This window comes from Erythrolamprus reginae, chromosome 9 (assembly GCF_031021105.1).
Source record: "Erythrolamprus reginae isolate rEryReg1 chromosome 9, rEryReg1.hap1, whole genome shotgun sequence".
Taxonomy (NCBI): Eukaryota; Metazoa; Chordata; class Lepidosauria; order Squamata; family Dipsadidae; genus Erythrolamprus; species Erythrolamprus reginae.
Genome location: NC_091958.1, coordinates 43,490,709 through 43,515,748, shown reverse-complemented (window position 1 = coordinate 43,515,748; position 25,040 = coordinate 43,490,709). Strand labels below are relative to the sequence as shown.

The 25,040-nt window shown below is 43.7% G+C and overlaps 1 protein-coding gene across 1 annotated transcript in view; it reads right to left on the bottom strand.

The window, feature by feature from the left end:
• The window catches only part of DNAAF8 (dynein axonemal assembly factor 8), a 144,041-nt gene that overhangs the window by 24,694 nt on the left and 94,307 nt on the right, over nucleotides 1–25,040 (bottom strand). The window contains exons 24-26 of the mRNA XM_070761003.1: nucleotides 24,066–24,119; nucleotides 11,535–11,704; nucleotides 1,711–1,906 (exon numbers count right to left, since the gene is read on the bottom strand). Of these exons, the coding sequence (XP_070617104.1) occupies nucleotides 1,711–1,906; nucleotides 11,535–11,704; nucleotides 24,066–24,119 (420 nt within the window). The remainder of the gene's footprint in view (nucleotides 1–1,710; nucleotides 1,907–11,534; nucleotides 11,705–24,065; nucleotides 24,120–25,040) is intronic.

Sequence of the window (25,040 nt, the reverse complement as noted above, 5' to 3'; positions counted from 1 at the left end):
CATGGGCTTCCCCAAATATGCCCATGTTACACCAACACTCCGCAGTCTGCATTAGTTGCCGATCAGTTTCCGATCACAATTCAAAGTGTTGGTTATGACCTATAAAGCCCTTCATGGCACCGGACCAGATTATCTCAGGGACCGCCTTCTGCCGCACGAATCCCAGTGGCCAGTTAGGTCCCACAGAGTGGGCCTTCTCCGGATCACGTCAACTAAACAATGTCGCTTGGTGGGACCCAGGGGAAGAGCCTTCTCTGTGGCGGCCCCGGCCCTCTGGAACCAACTCCCCCACCTCTGCCATCAGGCATGGGGGAATTGAGACCCTCTTCCCCCTAGGCCTTTACAATTTTATGCATGGTATATCTGTATGTATGTTTGGTTTTTTTTTATATTAATGGGCTTTTAATTATTTCTAACATCAGACTACTATTGTACACTGCTTTATTGTTGCTGTTAGCCGCCTCGAGTCTCTGGAGAGGAGCGGCATACAAATCCAATCAATCAATCAATCAATCAATCAATCAATAAATAAATCTGTGGCCTCTCTTGATCGATTCCCCGAATGGGGAAGTTTTTTCCCAGTTGCACGCTGCTCCGAGACGGGAAGAGAAGGCGGCCAGGCGTGGCGGGCAGCTGCATGAGTTCTTGTTGTTCTTAGTGGGTGCCGCAGTGGCCATGAACGGTGTGGCGAACCTGCAGCTGGACAAGGAGGAGCATCCTCTGCAGATGGGCGAGAGCTTCAAACGGCCCCCTAAATCCTCCTTCCACATCATTTTCTGGGAGTGCCCGGCAGAGGCGGCGCTTATAGGCCAGCCAGCATCCCCAAAACATCGGCTTGATTTCCCCCCCCCCCCCCAGTATAAATGTTTTATTTTTCTCCACCCTCCTTGCCTTTCGTAAACTCCTCAAAACCCACCTTTGCCGCCAGACATGGGGGAATTGAGATATCTCCCCCGGGCCTATACAATTTATGTATGGTATGTCTGTGTGTATGTCTGCTTAATAGCGGGGTTTTTAAAATGTTTTTAAATTATTAGATTTGTCATGAATTGTTTTATTGCTGTTGTGAGCCGCCCCGAGTCTATGGAGAGGGGCGGCATGCGAATCTAATAAATAATAATAATAATAATAATAATAATAATAATAATAATTAAAATAATAATAATTTGGAGGTGTAAAAAAATAAAAAATCCAACCAAAAGTGTTTGAGATGGTCATGAAACTGTAGCACAGGTAGCCTTCAACAACCACCATTGTTTAGTGCAGTGATTTTCAACCTTTTTTGAGCTGCGACACATTTTTTACATATACAAAATCATGGGGCATATTGAGCGGGGGGGCGGAGTGGGGGGGGGCTAAAAAAAGTTAGGACAAAAAAATTCTCTCTCTATCTCTTCCTCCCTTTCGCTCTATTTCTCTCCCTCTTTCTCTCTCTTCCTTCCTCTCTCTCTCCCCATCCCTTTCTTTCTCTCTTCCTTCCTTCCTCTCTTTTTTGCTCTTTCTATCTCTCCCTCCTTCCCTGCCTCTCTTTTGCTCTCTCTCTCTCTTTCTTTCTTTCTTTCTCTCTCTCTCTTGCATTCTTTCTCTCTCTCTTGCATTCTTTCTCTCTCTCTCTCTTTCTCTCTCTTGCTGAGCTTCGCGGCACACCTGACCATGTCTCGCGGCACACTGGTTGAAAAACACTGGTTTAGTGAATGTTCAAAGACTCACCATAAAACCCATTTTGGACTGAGCTGTGTCCATGAAGAGCTCTCCAAAAGAACTGGTTGATAGCTTGAGCTTCTTTAGGGTCTTCGGGTCCTAGCAAGTCCAGAAGTTTCTTCACTGCGTTTTGTCTCTGAAGACACAGCACCAAGGAGGATCCTGAAGTCAGGTGGCTGCAGTGAGCTTCCAAGTCAGCAGAGCTCTGGGAGAAAAAGGACCCCCCAAAAAGGAGAGGTTATTTTATTTATTTTTATCCCTCTTTTGTTATTTTTACAAAGAATCCAAGGCGGCGAACATGTACAAGGCACTTTTCTCATCCTGTTTTCCCGGCAACAACAACCCTGTGAGGTGGTTGGGCTGAGAGAGAGAGGGACTGGTCCAAAGTCACTCCGTCGGCTTTCGTGAATAAGGCAGTCCTCAACTTAACTCGCAGTCTCCTTGTGTCTGGCCCAAAGTCACCCAGTCAGCTTTCATAGCTAAGGCAGGACTAGAACTCACAGCCTCTGATAAACGGGCCAAAGTTACACAGTTAGCTTTCATGGCTATGGCAGGACTGGAACTCACAGTCTTTTAGTGACTGGCTCAAAGTTAACTAATTGGATTTCATCGCTAAGGTGGGACTGGAGCTTCATCTTCTTCTGGTGATTGGCTCAAAGTCACCCAGTCAGCTAGCTAGCAAGCTTTCTTTCTTTCTTTCTTTCTTTCTTTCTTTCTTTCTTTCTTTCTTTCTTTCTTTCTTTCTTTCTTTCTTTCTTTCTTTCCTTTCTCTCCCTCCTTCCTTTCTTTCTCTCCTTCCTTCCTTTCTTTCTCTCCTTCCTTCCTTTCTTTCTCTCCTTCCTTCCTTCCTTCCTTCATTTCTTTCTCTCCTTCCTTCCTTCCCTCCTTCCTTCCTTCCTTCCTTCTATATGCCGCACCTCTCCGAGGACTCAGGGCAGCTTACAACATATAAACAGCAATAGACATCCTAATCCAATTAATTTAAAAACTAATTAATCTAAGAGCTCTGTGACATTAAAAATCAATCATTCCCATTCATACAACAAACATACATTATATTCGTTGGCTCGGGGGGGGGGGGGCTAGGGTCTAATGGCCCCATGCCTGGTGGCATAGATGGCATAGAGTCTTGAGATTCTTGCGAAAGGCGAGGAGGGTGGGGACAGTATGAATCTCTGGGGGGACAGCTGATTCCAGAGGGCCAGGGCCCCCACAGAGAAGGCTCTTCCCCTAGGCCCCACCAAACAACATTGTCTAGTTGACGGAACCTGGACAAGGCTGATTCTGTGGGACCTAATCGGTCCCCGGGACTCATGCAGCAGGAGGCGGTCCCACAGGTCATCTGGTCCGATGCCATGTAGAGCTTCATGATTATGGCTGGACTAGAACTCACAGTCTCCTAGTGACTGGCCCAAAGTCACCCAGTTGCCTTTTATAGCTAAGGCAGAACTAGAACTCACAATTAATCTTCTGGTAATCGACCCAAAGTCACCCAGTTGGCTTTTATAGCTATGGCAGGACTAGAACTCACAATTAATCTCCTGGTGATCGACCCAAAGTCACCCAGTAGGTTTTTATAGCTATGGCAGAACTAGAACTCACAATCAATCTCCTGGTAATCGACCCAAGTCATCCAGCAGGTTTTTATAGCTATGGCAGAACTAGAACTCACAATCAATCTCCTGGTAATCGACCCAAGTCATCCAGTAGGTTTTTATAGCTATGGCAGGACTAGAACTCACAATTAATCTCCTGGTAATTGACCCAAAGTCACCCAGTAGGTTTTTATAGCTAAGGCAGGACTAGAACTCACAATTAATCTCCTGGTAATTGACCCAAAGTCACCCAGTAGGTTTTTATAGCTAAGGCAGGACTAGAACTCACAATTAATCTCCTGGTAATCGACCCAAAGTCACCCAGTTGGCTTTTATAGCTAAGGCAGGACTAGAACTCACAATCAACCTCCTGGTAATCGACCCAAAGTCACCCAGTTGGCTTTCATAGCTATGGCAGGACTAGAACTCACAGTGTCCTAGTGATGGGCCCAAAACCTCTCAGTTGGCTTTCATCGCTAAGGTGGGACTGTAGCTCATCTTCTTTTGGTGATTGGCTCAAAGTCAGCCAGCCAGCTTTCATGGCTAAGGCAGGACTTGAACTCTCAGTCTGTCATCTGCACCTCTATAACTGTCTGGTTTGGTGCTGCAACCCAACAGGCCCGACACAGACTTCAGAGGACAATCAGAACTGCAGAAAAAGCAATTGCTGCCAACCTGCCTTCCATTGAGGACCTGTATACTGCACGAGTCAAAAAGAGGCCGGGGAAAATATTTACTGACCCCTCACATCCTGGACACAAACTGTTTCAACTCCTACCCTCAAAACGTCACTACAGAGCATTGCACACCAAGACAACTAGACACAAAAACAGTTTTTTTCCAAACGCCATCACTCTACTAAACAAATAATTCCCTCAACACTGTCAGACTTTCTACTAAATCTGCACTTCTATTCTACTAGTTTTTCTCATCATTCCTTTCACCCAGTTCCTCCCATGTTGACTGTATGACTGTAAGTTGTTGCTTATATCCTAAGATTTTTATTAATATTGCTTCTTCATTGCTCATTTGACCCCTATGACAATCATTAAGTGTCGTACCACATGATTCTTGACAAATGTATATTTTCTTTTATGTACGCTGAGAGCATATGCACCAAGACAAATTCCTTGTGTGTCCAATCACACTTGGCCAATAAAATTCTATTCTATTCTATTTTATTCTTTTAGCATCCTACTTTAACCAGTAGACCAAGCTGGCTCTTTAGACTCTATTCAGAATACGGATGGAGCGGGGGAAAGAGACACATTTTTTAAATTAATGTAATTAATTTAATTAGTTACAGTAGGTCAGAAACTGTCAAGGTAGAATCCACCATAAGGGTTGGGTTCACACATTGCACGAAGTCGTCCCGTCAATTACAACTGGGCAACGTTCCAAGCAAATGGAGTAAGTGACATGGCGAACTAATACATTGTGTGAATCCATCCATTATGGTAGATTCTAGCTTGACAATTTATGACCTACTGTAATTAATCAAAAATGTGTCTCTTCCCCCCCTCCTCACTCCATTGTGTTTTGTTCTCTACACTGTAATAAATAAAACAAAATACAAATTCTGGGGGGAGTTAAAGGAACCCCCCCAAAGCGATTCCCAGAGCTTTACATTTGCAACCCAGAGAAAATATCAAATGTTCATTGGGTCTCGCTTGCTTTCTGTATTTCAAATTCACGGGTTGTTAAGAGAAATCTGGGGTATCAATCTGTTCTTGGAAGAAAACTTACAAGATCATTCATGTGTCTTCCAGCATCTGTTCTGCATCGTTTGTTTTGTTGTTGTTGTTATCGCACAGCTCAAAACATTTACGTTTACACTGGGGAAGATTTTGAAACTTTGGGCATGGGAGAATATCCGCCCCGCTTCATTTCTCCTCTCCCAGAATAATTTTCTTTTCTTATATACCATATTTTTCTGAGAATAAGATGCAACGGAGTAATAAGATGCACCTTAGTTTTTGTGGAGGAAAATACAGTGATACCTTGTCTTACAAACTTAATTGGTTCCGGGACAAGGTTCTTAAGGTGAAAAGTTTGTAAGACGAAACAATGTTTCCCATAGGAATCAATGGAAAAGCGATCAATGCGTGCAAGCCCACAATTCACCCCTTTTGCCAGCCGAAGCGCCCGTTTTTGCACTGCTGGGATTCCCCTGAGGCTCCCCTCCATGGGAAATCCCACCTCTGGACGTCTGTGTTTTTGCAATGCTGCGATTTCACTGAGGCTCCCCTCGCTGGGAAACTCCACCTCCGGAATTCTGTTGCCAGTGAAGCGCCCATTTTTGCACTATTGGGATTTCCCTCCTGGGATTCCCCTACAGCATCACAAAAACACGGAAGTCTGGAGGTGAGGTTTCCCATGGAGGGGAGCCTCAGGGGAATCCCAGCAGCGCAAAAACGGGTGCTTCGCTGGCAATGGAAGTCCGGAGGTGGGGCATCCCAGCGGCGACGGTGGGTTTGTAAGGTAAAAATAGTTTGTAAGAAGAGGCAAAAAAATCTTAAACCTCGGGTTTGTATCTCGAAAAGTTTGTATGACGAGGCGTTTGTAAGATGAGGTATCACTGTAGTGGGAAAAATCTGCCTACCATAGAAAACATAGAAATATAGAAGATTGACAGCAGAAAAAGACCTCATGGTCCATCTAGTCTGCCCTTATACTATTTCCTGTATTTTATCTTAGTATGGATATATGTTTATCCCAGGCATGTTTACATTCAGTTACTGTGGATTTACCAACCACATCTGCTGGAAATTTCTTCCAAGCATCTACTACTCTTTCAGTGAAATAATATTTTCTCATGTTACTTCTAATCTTTTCCCCAATTAACCTCAGATTGTGCCCCCTTGTTCTTGTGTTCACTTTCCTATTAAAAACACCTCTCCTGAACCTTATTTAACCCTTGCCAGGTATTCATCTGGCTAGCGTCCCTAGTCTGGTCAGCTTCATCATATTATTTTATCCCCTAGTTAGGGCTGAAAAAAACCTTATTCAGAGCAAGTAGAGCAATGAAAAAACCTGCAAAGATTTAGGGCTGGAAAAAACATTTTTGGGAGACAGTAGCAATGAAAAAGCTTGCAAGAGTGTTAGCGCCTCATTAAGGCTGGGAAAAAAAGTTTCAAAAAAAGCTACCTTCAGAGTATAAGACTCACCCAAATTTTCAGCCTCTTTTATGTCCTGCCGGCGTGTCCCAACCGCCCGTAATTACAGGGTAATTAGTCCAGAGAGACACACACCACACGATAGAAGGAAAACCAAAAGTCTTTATCAACAGAAAAGCAGAAAAAACTCCCTTTTTAAATGTCAAAGGGATTTTCTGGTACACACAAGGCACAGGTTAAATGCAATCCAATTTCTCACCCAGTAACTGGGAAATTGAGTCCAAATTCCAAAGTCCAGAAAGTCCACACACAATCTTAAACAGGGAAACAGGAAAACCACGATCTTGATGAACTATGAATCAGATAAACTTCCACAAGGCTAAACCAGCACGCTGTTCTTTTTATCTGTAACACTAATTACAGCAGCCCCACCCAACCACAGGTGGCCTCACTTATCTCCTGTAATAATCCTTCAGTTGTTCTCTCCTATGCATCACTCTACGCATGCGTGGGTCTGTCATAAATTCTTGCTCAGAATCCAGGGATGATAAGGATCATTGATCTCCTCCTGGGCTGTCTGCCAAACTTCCCTCTTCCCTGCTACTCATGCTTCCTTCGTCAGAGGAGCCTTCATCAGGAGACTCTATCGGGAGCAAAACAGACCTGTGCCATGTGGATGTTTCCCCCACATCCACCTCCACATTGCTTGGGGCAGGAGCTGGGCCAGAGCCAACCACAACATTTTAGGGAGGAAATTTTTCCACCCCTAGGTGCCTGAAAGTCCTCCAGTACTAGATTAATGAAGTCACATGGATGCATTATTCCATGAATGCACAGTAGTCCTCGACTTACAACCACAATCAGGCACAAAATTTCTGTCGCTAAGCAAAACATTGGTTAAGCGAGTTTTCCCTCCTTTTACAATCTTTCTCGCCACACGTTAGTAACATGGTCATTAAGTGAAGCTGGTTTTCCCATTGTCTTTGCTGTCGGAAGGTCGTAGAAGGGGATCACAACCATCATAAATATGAGTCAGTTGTCAAGCATCTGAGTTTTGATCATGTGCAACAGTCGTAAGGGTGAAAAATGGTCGTAAGTCACTTTTTTCACTGTCATCGTAACATCAAACAGTCATTAAATGAACTGTTGTAAGTCGGCCACTACCGGTATTGTGGGTTATGATTGCAAATCACGTTATGAAGCCTTTGAAGTTCGCAGGCCAACTGGTCTACGAGCTTCAAAGGCTTTATCAACGTGATAAACTCTAGCTATGCAGCCAAGCATCCTACTCGCTTTCCCTACCGCCCGACCGCACTGTTCACCCATTTTGAGACTGTCAGAAATCACTACTCCTAAATCCTTCTCCTCTGAAGTTTTTGCTAACACAGAACTGCCAATACAATACTCAGATTGAGGATTCCTTTTCCCCAAGTGCATTATTTTACATTTGGAAACATTAAACTGCAGTTTCCATTGCTTTGACCACTTATCTAGTAAAGCTAAATCATTTGCCATATTACAGACGACTCCAGGAATATCAACCCTATTGCACACTTTAGAGTCATCAGCAAATAAGCATCTGTCTGTCTGTCTGTCTGTCTGTCTGCCTATCTATCTATAATCTATCTATCTATCTATCTATCTATCTATCTATCATCTATCTATCTATCTATCTATCTATCTATCTATCATCTATCTATCATCTATCTATCTATCTATCTATAATCTATCTATCTATCTATCTATCTATCTATCTATCTATCTATTATCTATCTATCTATCTATCTATCTATCTATCTATCATCTATCTATCTATCTATCTATCTATCTATCATCTATCTATCTATCTATCTATCTATCTATCTATGTTTAATCCTCAACTTGAAATCACAATTGAGCCCAAATTTTCCATTGCTATAATCTATACTCTCAGCAAAAAATTATATATATAGCTAGTCCTCGACTTACAACAATTGAGGTCGTACATTGAGGTCTACTTGTATATAAAACTGCCAATTTGCAAAGAACAGCAGCTTAGAATCCATAGATGAAGAAAATAAACCAGCAGCAAATATTTCTCCTCTCCAAGGACCAGCATAATTGCAAAGGTTCTTCTTATATACCTCTCCGTTTTAAGTCAGGTCATTAGGTATCAGCAGCGTGGCAAGCTGCCTGGGATTTTCCCACTTCTGACTTAAAATATGCATGATATTTTCTTTCCCAGAACTTAATTGCCATTCTGGGAATTGTGTAAAGTCCCTCAGGCTGGAGCCATACAATAAGATCGGAAATCCCTCCCTAGATCAGCTGGTTCTAGACAGAGCCAGTCTAGGCATTGGCAAAATAGCCTGGCACTTGATAAAGCTCTATGGTTGGTGTCCAGGTTCATAAGCCCTCCAGGCCTATCGACGCTTGTTTCAAAATTAAGCATAGCTATTGATTTGCCATGTTGGATGGAGAAGCACTTGAATAAGATCAGCAAGCCGCAACCAAAGAGCAATGTATTATACAGGCAGCCTTCAAATTATGACCACAACGCAGCTCAACATTTCTGCTGCTCTGTGAAAGATTTGTCCACTGAATTTTGACCCGTCTTACGAGTTTTCTTGCCACAATTATTAAGTGGAATCATTGCAGTTGTTAAGTGGGCAACCTGGTTGTTAAGTGAATGGCTTCCCCATTGCTTGGCAGAAGGCTGCCAGAGGGGGATTCGCGCGACCCCGGATTACACTGCGACCATCAAATATGAGCCAGTTGTCAGGTGTCTTGAGTTTTGATCCCATGACCAGGGGATGCTGAGAAGATCGTTAAGTGCGAAAAATGCTCATAAATCATTTTTTCCAATGCTATGGTGTCTTGAACAGTCATTAAATGTCCAGTCAATGAAGCAGTGGAAGTGATGTGCCGGTGCCTGGAGGCTGTTGGGGCCTGGATGGGTGTCAACAGACTCAAGCTCAACCCTGATAAGACGGAGTGGCTGTGGGTTCTGCCTCCCAAAGACAATTCCATCTGTCCGTCCATCACCCTGGGGGGGGGGATCACTAACCCCCTCAGAGAGGGTCCGCAACTTGGGCGTCCTCCCCAACCCACAGCTCACATTAGAGAAACATCTTTCAGCTGTGGCGAGGGGGGTGTTTGCCCAGGTTCGCCTGGTGCACCAGTTGCGGCCCTATTTGGACCGGGAGTCACTGCTCACAGTCACTCATGCCCTCATCACCTCGAGGCTCGACTACTGTAATGCCCTCTACATGGGGCTACCTTTGAAAAGTGTTCGGAAACTTCAGATCGTGCAGAATGCAGCTGCAAGAGCTATCATGGGCTTTCCCAAAAATGCCCATGTCACACCAAGACTCCGCAGTCTGCATTGGTTGCCGATCAGTTTCTGGTCACAATTCAAAGTGTTGGTCATTACCTATAAAGCCCTTCATGGCACCGGACCAGGGTATCTACGAGACTGCCTTCTGCCGCACGAATCCCAGCGACCGATTAGGTCCCACAGAGACGGCCTTCTCTGGGTCCCGTCAACAAAACAATGTTGCTTGGCAGGGCCCAGGGGAAAAGCCTTCTCTGTGGCGGCCCCGACCCTCTGGAATCAACTCCCCCCAGAGATTAGAATTGCCCCCACCCTCCTTGCCTTTCGTAAGCTCCTTAAAACCCACGTCTGTCGTCAGGCATGGGGGAATTGAGACATTCTTTCCCCCTAAGCCTTTATAATTTATGCATGGTATGTTTGTTTGTATGGATGTTTAGTTTTATAATAAGGGTATTTTAGTTGTTTCTAGTATTGGATTTGCATGATGTTTTTTTATTACTGTTGTTAGCCGCCCCGCGTCTAACGGATACAAATCCAATAAATAGATAGATAGATAGATAGATAGATAGATAGATAGATAGATAGATGATAGATAGATAGATTATAGATAGATAAATGATAGATAGATGATAGATAGATGATAGATAGATAGACAGATAGATAGATAGATAGATAGATAGATAATAGATAGATAGATAGATAGATAGATAGATTATAGATAGATGATAGATAGATAGATAGATGATAGATAGATAGATAGATGATAGATAGATAGATAGATGATAGATAGATAGATGATAGATAGATAGATGATAGATAGATAGATGATAGATAGATAGATAGATAGATGATAGATAGATAGATAGATGATAGATAGATAGATGATAGATAGATAGATAGATGATAGATAGATAGATGATAGATAGATAGATGATAGATAGATAGATAGATGATAGATAGATAGATGATAGATAGATAGATAGATAGATGATAGATAGATAGATAGATAGATAGATAGATGATAGATAGATAGATAGATGATAGATAGATAGATAGATAGATAGATAGATAGATGATAGATAGATAGATGATAGATAGATAGATAGATAGATAGATAGATGATAGATAGATAGATAGATAGATAGATAGATAGATAGATAGATAGATAGATAGATAGATAGATAGCCCCAGCGACTGGTTAGATACCACAGAGTCGGCCTTCTCCAGGTCCTGTCGACTAGGCCAGTGTTTCCCAACCTTGGCAACTTGAAGATATTTGGACTTCAACTCCAAGAATTCCCCAGCCAGCGAATAGACAAAGTCACTTGGTGGGACCTAGGGGAACTGGTCTATCACTGGTCTATATATTACGGTAGATTTCTAGCGACTGCATCAAGCTAGCTTCTAGCTAAAGAAAATCTCTGGGTACCATTTAAGATGTTGGATATTAAAGGTAGCCAGAGAAACAATGACCCAATATGTCTTTGGAGATTCTCAGTCATCCAAGTCAGAGTTGCCCCAAAGATGCTTTTCCAAAAAGCAAGTAGACTTTCTTAGATTCTCTCTCTCTCTCACACACACACACACACACATTAAAAAGTTTTGCTTCTTAGCCAAGAAATTGAGAACCGGAGAAGCTTCTTGGTTGAGAAGTGAAAGGTTTTCAAGGGGGAAAAAAACATCAACCCAAGAAAGTCCAGTGGCCTTTGGGACAAGTGACCCAACGTCATGACCCCTTGAATAAATCCACATCAGAAGTAAGAATGGAGGAGGAGGAAGCTATAGAGCCAAGAAACGTCTTCAACAAACCTTCTTAAACGTGGATGGCGTTAATGTTTGGACCGCTTCCCGACTGAGGTTTGTATGTTTCATGCTGACTAAAGTGAATTTCTCTCGATCCAATTTCCGGAGGTACCGAGCTAAGTTCTGGGTCCACATGCCAGGTTTGATTAACAATATGGTGCGGATGATCTGAGCTCCTGTAGAAAAATCCACAGAAGTTATTTCACTACAGCATCTATTTACAAACACAGGAACGAGTTGGTAAAATGATGTTTTGCTGATATCTTCTCTGAGGGTTGAAATTCTTGCAGTAAAAGCTTAGTTTTCTTCCTGAAATTTATTTATTTTATTTATTTATTGGATTTGTATGTCGCCCCTCTCCGTAGACTCGGGGCGGCTAACAACAGTAATAAAAACAGCATATAACAATCCAATATTAAAACAGTTAAAAACCCTTATTATAAAACCAAGCATACATACAGATATACCATGCATAAAATTGTAAAGGCCTAGGGGGAAAGAGTATCTCAATTCCCCCATGCCTGGCGGCAGAGGTGGGTTTTAAGAAGCTTATTGACACATATAAACACAGCTACTAGAATTGCGATAGCGCAAACATGGAGAAATGAACAGACTCCCAATGCAAACTTAATAATAGACAAGATATACTCATGTGCAGAAATGGACGAGATGACAAACTTACTTAAGGGAAATAGAATTAATGAATTTAAAAGTATGTGGTGTAATTGGCACGAATGGATTCAGAAGAAATTTCTTGTATAATATGATACAAAATTACAGTACAAATTGTAAACAACAAATACCTTTTGAATGTTTTTATTCTGTTCTTTATTGCATAGTATTAAGATAGTGTTACTTATAAGACCAAACTTAACTAAGAACGATTGTAACAGGTAAAAAAGTTGGACAAGATCTGTAAACTGAACAAACAACATGTGATATATATATTTATGAAAATAATAAAAAGAAAAAAAAATAAGAAGCTTACAAAAGGCAAGGAGGGTGGGGGCAATTCTAATCTCTGGGGGGAGTTGGTTCCAGAGGGCCGGGGCCACCACAGAGAAGGCCAAGCGACATTGTTTAGTTGACGGGACCCGGAGAAGACCCACTCTGTGGGACCTAACTGGTCGTTGGGATTCGTGCAGCAGAAGGCTTTCTTCCTTACAGGTCTTTTTTCTCCATTGGAGAGACTTTTCATGTTCTTGTAAATCTCAACGTGCTAAAATCCCTCTCCTTTCTTAAGAACTTGTTGTGGTCTAAGGGAACTTGGTGGGAAAGACTCAGAGAAGACATGATAGCAGTCTTCAAATTTAGGGGGGGAAATGGCGTGGCACATGACTGGCAATGACAGAACCAGATCCCTGACACCATCTTCACGTCACCAGCAGGTCGCTAACAGTTCAGATTTGGTCTGAACTGGGAGGAACCCACCATGGAGGAGATATAAAGATAATAATAATGATGACAACAGAGTTTGAAGGGACCTTGGAGGTCTTCTAGTCCAACCCCCTACACTACTTCAGACAGATGGTTATCCAACATCTGCTTTCAGTGTTGGAGGATTCACAATTTCTGGAGGTAAGCTGTTCCACTGATTAACCGTTCTGACTGTCAGGAAATTTCTCCTTAGTTCTAAGTTGTTTTTCTCCTTGTTTAGTTTCCACCCATTGCTTCTTGTTCTACCCTCAGGTGCTATTGGATAATAGGTTGACTCCCTCTTCTTTGTGGCAACCCCTGAGATATTGGAACACTGCTATCCTGTCTCCCCTGGTCCTTCTTTTCATTAAACTAGCCGTGCCCAGTTCCTGCAACCGTTCTTCATATGTTTTAGCCTTCAGTTCCTAATGATTTTATTGCTCTTCCCTGAACTCTTTCTAGAGTCTCCACATCTTTTTCACATCATGTTGACCAAAATTGAATGCCGGATTTCAAGTGTGGCCTTATCAAGGCCTTATAAATTGGCAATAACACTTTTATTTTTTATTTATTTGTTTGTTTGTTTGTTTGTTTGTTAGAAACATAGAAGTCTGACAGCAGAAAAAGACCTCATGGTCCATCTAGTCTGCCCTTATACTATTTTCTGTATTTTATCTTAGGATGGATTTATTTATTTATTTATTTATTTATTTATTTATTTATTTATTTATTTAGATTTGTATGCCGCCCCTCTCTGCAGACTCGGGGCGGCTCACAACAAAGTGAAAAACAATTTATAACAAATCTAAATTTCTACTAAAAACATTAAAAAAACCCATTTTATAAACACACATACATACACACATACCATTCATAAATTGTATATGCCCGGGGGAGATGTCTCAGTTCCCCCATGCCTGATGACATAGGTGGGTCTTAAGGAGCTTACGAAAGGCAAGGAGAGTAGGGGCAGGTCTAATCTCTGGGGGGAGTTGGTTCCAGAGGGTCGGGGCCGCCACAGAGAAGGCTCTTCCCCTGGGGCCCGCCAACCGACATTGTTTAGTTGACGGGACCCGGAGAAGGCCCACTCTGTGGGACCTAATCGGTCGCTGGGATTCGTGCGGCAGCAGGCGGTCTCGGAGATATTCTGGTCCAGTGCCATGAAGGGCTTTAAAGGTCATAACCAACACTTTGAATTGTGACCGGAAGTTGATCGGCAACCAATGCAGACTGCGGAGTGTTGGTGAAACATGGGCATACCTAGGTAGGCCCATGACTGCTCTCGCAGCTGCATTCTGCACGATCTGAAGTTTCCGAACACTTTTCAAAGGTATCCGCATGTAGAGAGCATTACAGTAGTCGAACCTCGAGGTGATGAGGGCATGAGTGACTGTGAGCAGTGAGTCCCGGTCCAGATAGGGTCACAACTGGTGCACCAGGCGAACCTGGGCAAACGCCCCCCTCGCCACAGCTGAAAGATGGTTCTCTAATGTGAGCTGTGGATCGAGGAGGACGCCCAAGTTGCAGACCCTCTCCGAGGGGGTCAATAATTCCCCCCCCCAGGGTAAAGGAAGGACAGATGGAATTGTCCTTGGGAGGCAAAACCCACAGCCACTCCGTCTTATCCGGGTTGAGTTTGAGTCTGTTGACACCCATCCAGGCCCCAACAGCCTCCAGACACCGGCACATCACTTCCACTGCTTCGTTGACTGGACATGGGGTGGAGATGTAAAGCTGGGTATCATCAGCGTACTGATGATACCTCACCCCATGCCCTTGGATGATCTCACCCAGCGGTTTCATGTAGATATTGAATAGCAGGGGGGAGAGGACCGACCCCTGAGGCACCCCACAAGGGAGAGACCTCGGAGTCGACCTCTGACCCCCCACTAACACCGACTGCGACCGACCGGAGAGGTAGGAGGAGAACCACTGAAGAACAGTGCCTCCCACCCCCAACCCCTCCAGCCGGTGCAGAAGGATACCATGGTCGATGGTATCGAAAGCCGCTGAGAGGTCAAGAAGCACCAGGACAGAGGATAAACCCCTGTCCCGGGCCCGCCAGAGATCATCCATCAACGCGACCAAAGCAGTTTCCGTGCTGTAACCGGGCCTGAAACCTGACTGCTGGGGACCTAGATAATCGGCTTCTTCCAAGGATCGCTGGAGCTGGAGTGCCACCACCTTCTCGACAACCTTCCCCATAAAGGGAAGGTTGGAGACTGGCCGGTAGTTATTAAGTACGGCTGGGTCCAGGGAAGGCTTCTTGAGGAGGGGGCGCACGAGCGCCTCTTTATAGGATGATGGAAAGGATCCCCTCCCCAAGGAAGCATTGATAATCTCCTGGACCCAGCTCCGTGTCACCTCTCTGCTGGCCGAAACCAGCCAGGAGGGACACGGATCCAGTAGACAGGTGGCGGAACTCATAGCTCCAATGGCCTTGTCCACTTCATCAGGTGTCACCAGATTAAACTCCTCCCAGACAGGTGGACAAGTACGTGCCCCAGTCACCTCAACTGACTCGTTGTCAGCCGACTCTGTTTTCCAATTGGAGTCGAGGTCCACCTGGATCTGAGCGATTTTATCAGCGAAAAACGTGTTAAAATCCTTGGCACTACTCTGTAAGGGCTCCCCAACTCCCCCCTGATTAAGAAGGGAGCGGGTCACCCTAAACAGAGCGGCCGGGCGGGATTCCGCTGATGCAATCAAGGCGGCATGATATGCGCATCTTGCCGCCTTGAGCGCCACTTTGTAAGTCTTAATAAAAGCTCTTACAAGTGTTCGATCAGATTCAGACTTACTCTTCCTCCATCGCTTCTCTAGACGTCTCTTCTGGCGTTTCAACTCCCGGAGCTCCTCGTTGAACCATGGAGCTCTACGGGGTCTAGCGCCATGGAGAGGTCGCAAAGGCGCAATCCGATCAAGAGCCTCCACTGCAGCCTTGTTCCAGGCTTCCGCAAGAGACTCCGCCGGACTGTGGATCCCTGTTTATCCCAGGCATGTTTAAATTCAGTTACTGTGGATTTATCAACCACGTCTGCTCGAAGTTTGTTCCAAGGATCTACTACTCTTTCAGTAAAATAATATTTTCTCATGTTGCTTTTGATCTTTTCCCCAACTAACTTCAGATTTGTTTGTTTGTTTGTTTGTTTGTCCAATACACAATACATATTGAAGAGAATAGACATGTAGTAATATATATAAAGAAAAGGATAGAAGAAAAGATATAAAAATAGAGGAGAAGATACATGAAAGGAAGAAAAGATATATGAGATAAAGGAGAGACAATTGGACAGGGGACGAAAGGCACTCTAGTGCACTTATGTTCGCCCCTTACTGACCTCTTAGGAATCTGGAGAGGTCAACCGTGGAAAGTCTAAGGGTAAAATGTTGGGGGTTAGGGGTTGACACTACTGAGTCCGGTAATGAGTTCCACGCTTCAACAACTCGATTGCTAAAGTCATGTGGTCTTGATTCTATCCTGAAGTTAGTTGGGGGAAAGATCAAAAGCAACATGAGAAAATATTATTTTACTGAAAGAGTAGTAGATCCTTGGAACAAACTTCCAGCAGACGTGGTAGATAAATCCACAGTAACTGAATTTAAACATGCCTGGGATAGACATATATCCATCCTAAGATAAAATACAGAAAATAGTATAAGGGCAGACTAGAAGGACCCTGAGATCTTTTTCTGCCATCAGACTTCTATGTTTCTATGTTTCCGTTTTTGCAGAAGAACTATGTTGGCTTTTTGGATGCTTTGTTCCACTCCCAGAATGCTAATCTCCTTCTCCCCCTCCCCCTGGGCAGCAAGCACCCCCCCGCTTCACATTTCTAGGAATTTTTGTAGTTTCTTTGGGAGGGGAGGGGACCCAGCGCCATATCTGGAAACCGAGCTGAGGCTGGAATCTTGCTTTGCGGGAGGATGGCTTTCGAGAATTTTGACGTTTCATTTCAATCCAAAGGAGCTAAGCAAGACACAAAGATCAGCTTGGGAGAGGCCAGGAGGGAAGGGAGACCTACCCAGCTCTATTGTGGACTCAAGTGAATTTTCATTTGGGAACTGTTGGGCTCAATTCCAAAGTTAAAAAAAAAAATTCTCTTCCACCTGCCCTACCGCCCCCCACCTCCCGCCAGTTACTGATCCGAGACAAGATTTTAGGCGGTGGGTGGGATGGTGGCGAGGAGAGCAAACAGGCAATTATTCACCCAGAGCAGCAGGGGTTTTTCTTTCTGTAATGTTTGCAAAAATTATGAGGAAGCCCTCCTGGCAACTGCTGGCTGGCAGGCTAGCCTACGAGCAGGCAAGGTCTCCCTGGATAATCATCTGTTGCCATGGAGCTCAGGATTCTCTTCATCTCGGCTGTCAAGAAGAGATGAAACTTTCCCGTGGGAAAGCCCAAGCAGGCAAGAGGTCACATCCAGCTGGTCATATAAAGGCTTTGCTTATATACATACGTATGTATGTATGTATGTATGTATGTATGTATGTATGCATGCATGCATGCATGTATGTAACAAAGATTTTGAGAGAGAGAGACAGAGAGACATGGAGAAAGAGAAAGATTGAGACACACAGAGAGAGAGAGACAAGACAGACACACACACACACAGAGGCAGAGGCAGACAGACAGTCAGAGAGACAGACACACAGACAGACAGACAGTGACAGACAGACAGACAGAAACGAGAGAGAGAGAGAGAGAGAGAGACAAACACTCAGAGAAAGACAGAAACAGAGGGAAAGAGACAGAGATACAGACAGAGGGGGAGAGAGAGAGAAAGAGACAGAAACAAGGAGAGAGACACAGAGAGACAGAAACAGAGGGAAAGAGACAGAGAGATACAGAGACAGAAACAAGGAGAGACAGAGATACAGAGACAGAAACAAGGAGAGAGATATACAGAGAGAGAGACACAGAGAGACAGAAACAAGGAGAGAGAGAGAGATACAGACAGAGAGAGAGACAGACAGAGAGACAGAAACAGAGGGGAAAAGACAGAGATACAGAGACAGAAACAAGGAGAGAGAGAGAGAGATACAGACAGAGAAACACACACCATACAGAGAAAGACAGAAACAGAGGGAAAGAGACAAAGAGGCAGAGACAGGCAGAGAGAGAGAGAGAGGGAGAGGGGGGAGGGGGAGGGAGGGATGGAGGGAAAGAGAAACAGAGAGACAGAAACAGACAGAGAGGGAGATTCTCTTCCTTCATTTGGTAAGCACATCTTCCTTTCTCCAAGATCTGTTATGTAGGGATGAATTACATCCAAAAATAGTCTGCATTTATGTTTAGTATGCAATTTTCGGGGAAACATCAGTTTTGTTTACATTCTATTTTTCCTACAAGAATTTGGGGAGGCGGCAGAGTTCTCTCTCTTCCAGTGTTTTTTTCCCCCTTTTCCTCTCACAACAACAATAATCCCATCAAGTAGATTGTGCTGAGAATGATGCTCTAGATCAGGGGTGTTCAACCTTGGTAACTTTAAGACTTGTGGACTTCAACTCCCAGAATTCCCTAGCCTGGAATGGGACTTGGGGGTTCTCTGACCTGCACAGAATCTTAGCTAGAGGTTCTCCCGAACCCCTATGAACCCCCAGCAAACGCCCCCCCCCCCAAGGTGGAAAAGAAGAAGAAGGTGACCAGCAGTTAAGTGGATGAGCTCACAGTAATAATGATGGACGCACCCTCTGGAAGACTTGAAAGACCAGGTTGGGGACTGATTCATTTTTATTTATTTATTTTATTTATTTATTTTGTCCAATACATAACACACATTGAAGAGAATAGATATGTAATAATATAAATAAAGAAAAGAATAGAAGAAAAGATATAAAAGTATAGGTGAACATATTTGAAAGGAAGAAAAGATAAATGAGATAAGGAGAGACAATTGGACAGGGGACGGAAGGCACACTGGTGCACTTATGCACGCCCCTTACTGACCTCTAAGGAACCTGGAGAGGTCAATCATGGAGAGTCTAAGGGAAGAATGTTTGGGGTTAGGGGTTGACACTACTGAGTCAGGGAATGAGTTCCACGCTTCGACAACTCGGTTGCTGATGTCATATTTTTTACAGTCAAGTTTGGAGCGGTTAATATTAAGTTTGAATCTGTTGCGTGCTCTTGTGTTGTTGCGGTTGAAGCTGAAGTAGTCATTGACAGGTAGAACGTTGCAGCATATGATCTTGTGGGCAATACGTATATGGCCATTAAGAGTCAATATTAACTTGATGGCACCCAATGGAGAGCTCACTCTGGTTAACCAACCAACCCAAGGCAAGTCTCCTTTGCCCCAAATCTGCAAAGTATAGATGATGCACGAGCTACGGAGGCTAATGGGGATTCGATTGGACTGAGACCAAGCCATGGCTTTCTGTCAGTTGACTGGGGGCATGGATCTCTCTCCCAAGTCAAGTCAGTGAGGGTGGTGGTGGTGGTGGTGTGATGAGAATGATGGTGATGGTTACAAAGGAGATGGCACTACTAATAACGAGGAGGAATTCGGGCGAGTTTAGAGAAATTAAAGAAGCAGCTATAGAAAGCACCCAAGCGGTAATAGTTTTAGGTTGGAAGGATGCAACAAAATGGACGTTACAAAACTGGTATCGGTACATGGTGGAACACATTCAATTTGAAATGATAGAAACATAGAAGTCTGACGGCAGAAAAAGACCTCATGGTCCATCTAGTCTGCCCTTATACTATTTTCTGTATTTTATCTTAGGATGGATATATGTTTATCCCAGGCATGTTTCAATTCAGTTACTGTGGATTTACCAACCACGTCTGCTGGAAGTTTGTTCCAAGGATCTACTACTCTTTCAGTAAAATAATATTTTCTCATGCTGCTTTTGATCTTTCCCCCAACTAACTTCAGATTGTGTCCCCTTGTTCTTGTGCTCACTTTCCTATTAAAAACACTTCCCTCCTGGACCTTATTTAACCCTTTAACATATTTAAATGTTTCGATCATGTCCCCCCTTTTCCTTCTGTCCTCCAGACTCTACAGATTGAGTTCATTAAGTCTTTCCTGATACATTTTATGCTTAAGACCTTCCACCATCCTTGTAGCCCGTCTTTGGACCCGTTCAATTTTGTCAATATCTTTTTGTAGGTGAGGTCTCCAGAACTGAACACAGTACTCCAAATGTGGTCTCACCAGCGCTCTATATAAGGGGATCATAATCTCCCTCTTCCTGCTTGTTATACCTCTAGCTATGCAGCCAAGCATCCTACTTGCTTTCCCTAATGCCTGACTGCACTGTTCACCCAAATGGAAATTAAAATGAATACAGTTGATGAAAATAAAGTGGAAAAACTGATGGGAAGATAGAACAGTGTCAGAGGTTTTGTGGCTAGTAGAATTCGAGACCGAGCCATAAAGAACAAATTGGAATCACTGTACACTTTGCAAATACTTTGATGTTCATGGTTGTAAAAAAATTATAAATTAGTACATCTTAATTTGGTGGAGGGACTGAATGTATGTTGTTGGGTGGTGGGAGCACAATTCACTGTTTTGTTTTGTATGGTGTGTATTTTTATATTACAAAAATCAATTTAATTTTTTTTTTTTTTTAAAAAGAGAATGATGGTGACAGTGATGCTGGTGGTGGCAATGGTGATGGTAATAGTGATGATGATTGTTCTGTCGAGCTCTCTGGTAGAATGCTCCTGAAAATTCACAGATTTCAGACACACACATGTTTGAAAATTCAAAACAATGTTCTTTATAATGAAAATTCACTTAAACTAAGCCCTCTTTTTGTATAGCAAAGAGCACTCGTCTCCAAACAAACTGGTAATTTGTACAAGTCCCTTATCAGTTCTGTGATACTTAGCTTGCAGCTGTGAGGCAATTCACAGTCCTTCTTCTTTCACAAAGTGAAACACACTTTGCTCTAGTTTAGTTTCAAAGTGGGGGAAAAATCAGCACACGAAAGGTCAAAGTCAGCAAGGCAGGCACGAAACACAAGGATAAGATAATCCTCCACAATGGCCAAACCCACAGGCTGCTATTTATAGCAGCCTCACTAATTACCACAGCCCCACCCAACCACAGGTGGCCTCATTTTCTTTGATAATAATCTCTCAGTTGTTGCTGCCTATGCATTGCTCTCCGCATGCGTGGCTGTATCATTAACTCTTGTTCAGAATCCAAGGAGGAGCTAGATAATTGGTCTCCTTCTGAGCTGTCTGCCACACTCTCCTCCTCTCTGTCACTCATGTCTTCTTGGTCAGAAGAGCCTTCATCAGAAGATTCCACCAGGGGCAAAACAGGCCTGCGGCATGTGGATGTCTCCCCCACATCCACAGTCCTTGGGGCAGAAGCTGGGCCAGAGCTAACCACAACAGATGATGATGGTAGTACCATGATGATAATGGTTGTGATAATGATGGCGGTGAGGGTGATAGAGATAGTAGTATGCTGATGAGGAAGATTGTGATGATGATGGCGTTGATGGTACTAGCAGTGATGGTGATGGTCATGATGATGGGGTGATAGTGGTGATGGTTATGATGGTACTTTAGAAAAATAGAAACATAGAAGACTGATGGCAGAAAAAGTCTTCCTGGTCCATCTAGTCTGCCCTTATACTATTTCCTGTATTTTATCTTAGGATGGATATATGTTTATCCCAGGCATGTTTAAATTCAGTTACTGTGGATTTACCAACCACGTCTGCTGGAAGTTTGTTCCAAGGATCTACTACTCTTTCAGTAAAATAATATTTTCTCATGTTGCTTTTGATCTTTCCCCCAACTAACTTCAGATTGTGTCCCCTTGTTCTTGTGTTCACTTTCCTATTAAAAACACTTCCCTCCTGAACCTTATTTAACCCTTTAACATATTTAAATGTTTCGATCATGTCCCCCCTTTTCCTTCTGTCCTCCAGACTATACAGATTGAGTTCATTACTTTGATGATAAGGCTGATGAGGACAGTGATAGTAGTGATAGTCACAATGGTGGTGGTGGTGGTGAGGATAATGGTGATGGTTATGGTAGTAGTAGTGGTGCTGAGGATGAGGATGATGGCAGTGGGGATGGTGGCAGCAGAGGAGGAAATGACTCCAAGGGCTCCCACTCTCAGTCCCTGCTTGAGTCATTGTGTTGCTTCCTTTTCAAGCGAAATATACCCTGTTCTGTATTGGGGAAAGCCTTCCAGTCTTTCTAGCAAATGTGAGTCATGGGCCTCAGTAGACCAAGAGTTGAATATTTCATGTTTCTCACGTGCTTTCTTTAAGAGAGACCTCATGCAGGAAGTGTGTGATCCATCTAGGCCAGTGACTTTCAACCTTTTTTGAGCCGTGGCACATTTTTTACATTTATGAAACCCTGGGGCACATTGAGAAGGCGGGGGGGGGGGGTGTGTGTGCTAAAAAAGTTTGGACAAAAAAATTCTCTCTCTCTTTCTCCCTTTCGCATTATTTCTCCCTCCCTCTTTCTCTCCCTCTTTCTCTCTCTCTCTCTCCATCCCTCTTTCTCTTCCTTCCTTCCTTCCTCTCTTTTTTGCTCTCTCCCTCCCTCCCTCTATGTCTTTCTCTCTCTCTCCTTCCCTCCCTCTGTTTCTCTCTCTCTTTCTTTCTTTCTCTCTCTCTTGCTTTCTTTTTCTTGTTCTCTTTCTCTCTCTCTCTTGCTTTCTCTCTCTCTCTCTTGTTCTCTTTATCTCTTGCTTTCTTTCTCTCTCTCTCTTGCTTTCTTTCTCTCTCTTCCTTTCTTTCTTTCTCTCTCTGAGCTTCGCGGCACATCTGACCATGTCTCACGGCACACTAGTGTGCCCCGGCACACTGGTTGAAAAACACTGATCTAGGCCATTGGCATTCTCACCGACGTGTGAGATTTCTCGGTGTGTGTGTGTCCACCCCACTGGGGCCTCCTTAACATTCTTCTCCAGCTTCTGAACCTTTCAGTTGTTTTGACTCATTTACTGCACAGATTTCCTTTTCTGCTAAATCGAGAATTCCCCGGCAAGCAAGCCAGGGTCACACCAGCTTTGGGGAGGGGGCCGGCAGGTTCGGCTACTTCAAAAATGCAGCGTTTCCTCCCCCCACAATGATGATGCCGAGGGAGGGTAGAAAGCAGGCTCTCCCTCGGATTGGGCTTTGGGGCAAGAGGCTCCAGAGGCATCGGGCTAAAGGAGCCAGGTCCCAATCCAGGGTAATGCAGCCGGAGCCCATGGAGGGGAATTCAACGTCCAACTTTTTCTTGGATAAATTTTAGGGTTGCTTTATTTTGTTTATGTTTACAAAATCAGAGTTCAAAGAAAAGATATTTAGCGGCTGGGAGTATGACTCCTACTATAGTAAGCAGGATATGTATTTTGTGCCTAGTACAATTCACTTTTTTCAAATGTATGAGAAGGAACAATAAAGCTAGGTCTTTACTTACTTCTTTCCTTCCTTCCCTCCCTCCTTCTCTCATTCCCATCTCCTTCCTTCCCTCCTTCCTTCCTCCTCCCTTTCCTTCCTTCTCTTCCTTCTCTTTTCCTCCCCTCCCTTCCTCCTTCTTCCCTCCTTTCTATCCCCTTTGCCTTCCCTTCCCTTCCTTCCATCCTTCTCTTACTCACTCATTCACTCACCCTTCCTTCTCTCCCCTTTTCCTTCCATCCTTTCCTCCTTCTTCCTTCCTTTATATTCCCTTTTCCTTTCGTTCCCCTTCCCTCCCTTCCTCCTCCTTTCCCCCTTTCTATCCCCTTTTCCTCCCATTCCCCTTCCTTCCTTCTCTTACTCACTCACTCAATCACCCTTCCTTCTCCCCTTTTCCTTCCCTCCCTTCCTCCTTCTTCCCTCCTTTCTGTCCCCTTTTCCTTCCCTTCCTTCCTTCCTTCCTTCCCTCCCTCTCTTATTCACTCACTCACTCACTAACTCCCTCTTCCTTCTCTCCCTCTTTCCTCCCCTCCCCTTCCCTTTTCCCTCCCTCCCTCCCTCTCTTATAATAATAATAATTTAATAATAATAATTTATTAGATTTGTAGTCTGCCCCTCTCCTTCCCACTCCCTTCCTTCTCTCTCATTTTCCTTCCCCCTCCCCTTCCTTATCTTAAAAAAGCAGGGCAGGAGTTTTGACCTTAAACCTTTTTTGTGTGGGTTTCTTCTTGTTGTTGTTTTTACCTGCTTGCATGAAGAGGAAGAGGGAGTCGGCATGATTCCGTTGAATATGTCTACCTGTACAATGAAAGTTGGATGGGATTTTAATATAGGATGAAAGGTAAATTCCTTAAACAAATTAAGCAAGCAAAGAACAGTGTGTTAGGTACGTGGGATTGAATAAGCCTCATTGGCTTGGCAATGCCAAGCTATAAACCATGATTTACGAACTGCACTGGGTAGGTTGGCACAATAAAAATGCTGTGTCCTTATTACACACTTAATCAAACGTATTAGTAAAGACATGCCAAGCTTGGTTAGTTTTAAGCTTGGATAGCTTTTTGTGTTTTAATCTGAGCAAGCCAGTTTGCTCAGTCCACGGCTTCGTGTAGCCCACAAATTCAGAAAATGGGTTGACTTTTTAGTGGATACATTAATACACCGCTAAGTTGGCGGACACGGCAAAAATGAATGTTTTAATTCAAGAGAAGAATTAATCTAGCTTGGTTTCCAATTGAAAACCACTTCTGGATTTTGTGCTCAAAAATGAAAAAAAGGTTTGTTTGTTTGTTTGTTTGTTTGTTTGTTTGATTGATTGATTGATTGATTGATTGATTCATTTATTGGATTTGTATGCCGCCCCTCTCCGGAGACTCGGAGCGGCTAACAGCAACAATAAAACAGTGTACAATAGTAATCTAATACTAAAAACGATTAAAAACCCATTAATATAAAAACCAGACATACATACATACCATGCATAGAATTGTAAAGGCCTGCGGGGAAAGAGGATCTCAATTCCCCCATGCCTGATGGCAGAGGGGGGGTTTTAAGTAGCTTACGAAAGGCGAGGAGGGTGGGGGCAATTCTAATCTCTGAGGGGAGTTGTTTCCAGAGGGCCGGGGACGCCACAGAGAAGGCTCTTTCTCTGGGTCCCGCCAAGCAGCATTGTTTAGTTGACGGGACCCGGAGAAGGCCCATTCTGTGGGATCTAACTGG